This window comes from Nanorana parkeri, unplaced genomic scaffold (assembly GCF_000935625.1).
Source record: "Nanorana parkeri isolate BGI_ZX_2015 unplaced genomic scaffold, ASM93562v1 scaffold3562, whole genome shotgun sequence".
Lineage (NCBI taxonomy): Eukaryota > Metazoa > Chordata > Amphibia > Anura > Dicroglossidae > Nanorana > Nanorana parkeri.
In genome coordinates this window covers 17,304-18,720 of record NW_017309830.1, presented here as the reverse complement: position 1 = coordinate 18,720, position 1,417 = coordinate 17,304, and the positions used below count along the sequence as shown (strand labels likewise).

General features: G+C 40.5%; 1 protein-coding gene across 1 annotated transcript; it reads left to right on the top strand.

Annotated features, from left to right (window-relative positions):
• The first annotated feature begins 29 nt into the window (after positions 1 to 29).
• TOB2 (transducer of ERBB2, 2) lies at positions 30 to 1,062 on the top strand. Its single transcript, XM_018575110.1, has one exon. It carries the CDS (start codon positions 35 to 37, stop codon positions 929 to 931), a length of 897 nt encoding a protein of 298 aa, XP_018430612.1. The 5' UTR covers positions 30 to 34; the 3' UTR covers positions 932 to 1,062.
• The last annotated feature ends 355 nt before the right edge of the window (positions 1,063 to 1,417 follow it).

The following is a 1,417-nucleotide window of genomic DNA, read 5'->3' as shown; positions in this document are numbered from 1 at the left end:
ATATATATATTTTGTTTTCCTGTCTACAGAGAATATGCATCTGGAGATTAAGGTCGCCCTGAATTTTATTATTTCATATCTGTATAATAAGCTTCCAAGAAGAAGAGCTGACCTGTTTGGAGAAGAGCTAGAGAGGCTTTTAAAGGGCAAATACGAAGGGCACTGGTACCCAGAAAAACCTCTGAAGGGTTCTGGCTATCGCTGTGTTCACATTGGTGAAACTGTGGATCCGGTAGTTGAGCAAGCAGCACGCAGGAGTGGGCTTGACATAGAAGATGTAAGAGCAAATGTTCCAGGAGGGCTTAGTGTGTGGATTGATCCTTTTGAAGTGTCTTACCAAATTGGAGAGAAAGGAACCGTTAAAGTATTGTACTTGGAAGATGTAGAAAGTAGCACTGAGTTGGACAAAGAAATAAAGAGTAGCTTCAATCCTGAGGCACAGGCATTTATCCCAATCACTAACCAAGAGACCTCACTGTCCAACTCGCCATCTCCATCCTTTGGTCAGTCTCCGAGCCCAACTTTCATCCCACGTGCCACCCAGCCCATTACCTTCACTACTGCCACCTTTGCAGCTACCAAATTTGGTTCAACCAAGATGAAGAAAGGAGGTCAGCGCATGGCACGATCACCCACCAATAACCTGGCAAAGCACAAGGGTCTGTCTCTCTCAATGCATTCTTTAAACTTCAGCCCAGGCCAGGGAGCTCCATCCCAGCTTTCTCCAAATGCCAAGGAGTTTGTCTTCAGTGGACCACCAGGGCTGTTCTATGAGGGTGATAGCCAGAATCTACCAAGCCCAGGCCAGTTTGCTACTCCATTTAACATTGGAAGCAGTCTGTTTAATGATAAATCTCCTTTTGTGGATGGATTGAATTTCAGCCTTCCTTATCCAAGCCAGCCTTTCCAGCCTGTTGTCCTGGCTAATTAAATTTATTGAAGAATTTCTATAACCTCCTTCCCATTTTTTTCTTTAGAAAAAAAAAATGAATTGATTTTTGATTTTCTAAAATGAAAAACAAAGTTGTCACAGCGATTTACTGGGAGACAATATACTTGGATTGCATTTTCTCATACACACATTTTACAAAGTTTATGGATGTCAAGTTAGTTTATTTTTTTACCTTTTATCATTGGATGCATCAGAAGTGTAAATCTTTTGGGAATTGGTTTCCCCCTCGTGCCCAAAGGAGGAAGAAAAAAGACTGTTTTGTTGATATGGTGGTGCAGACATAACCTTCAATCTTTGCAGCAGGATTGTCAGACAAAAAATGACTAATACATTATGCAGCTTGGTGTAGTTTGTATGTTTTTTTAAGATTCTCTTCTGCCAGCCAGGAAGAACAACTAAAGCTAAACAATATTAGAGTTGTGAAAACTTTTTTTTTCCTGCAATTTTTAAAAAACTATTCACAAT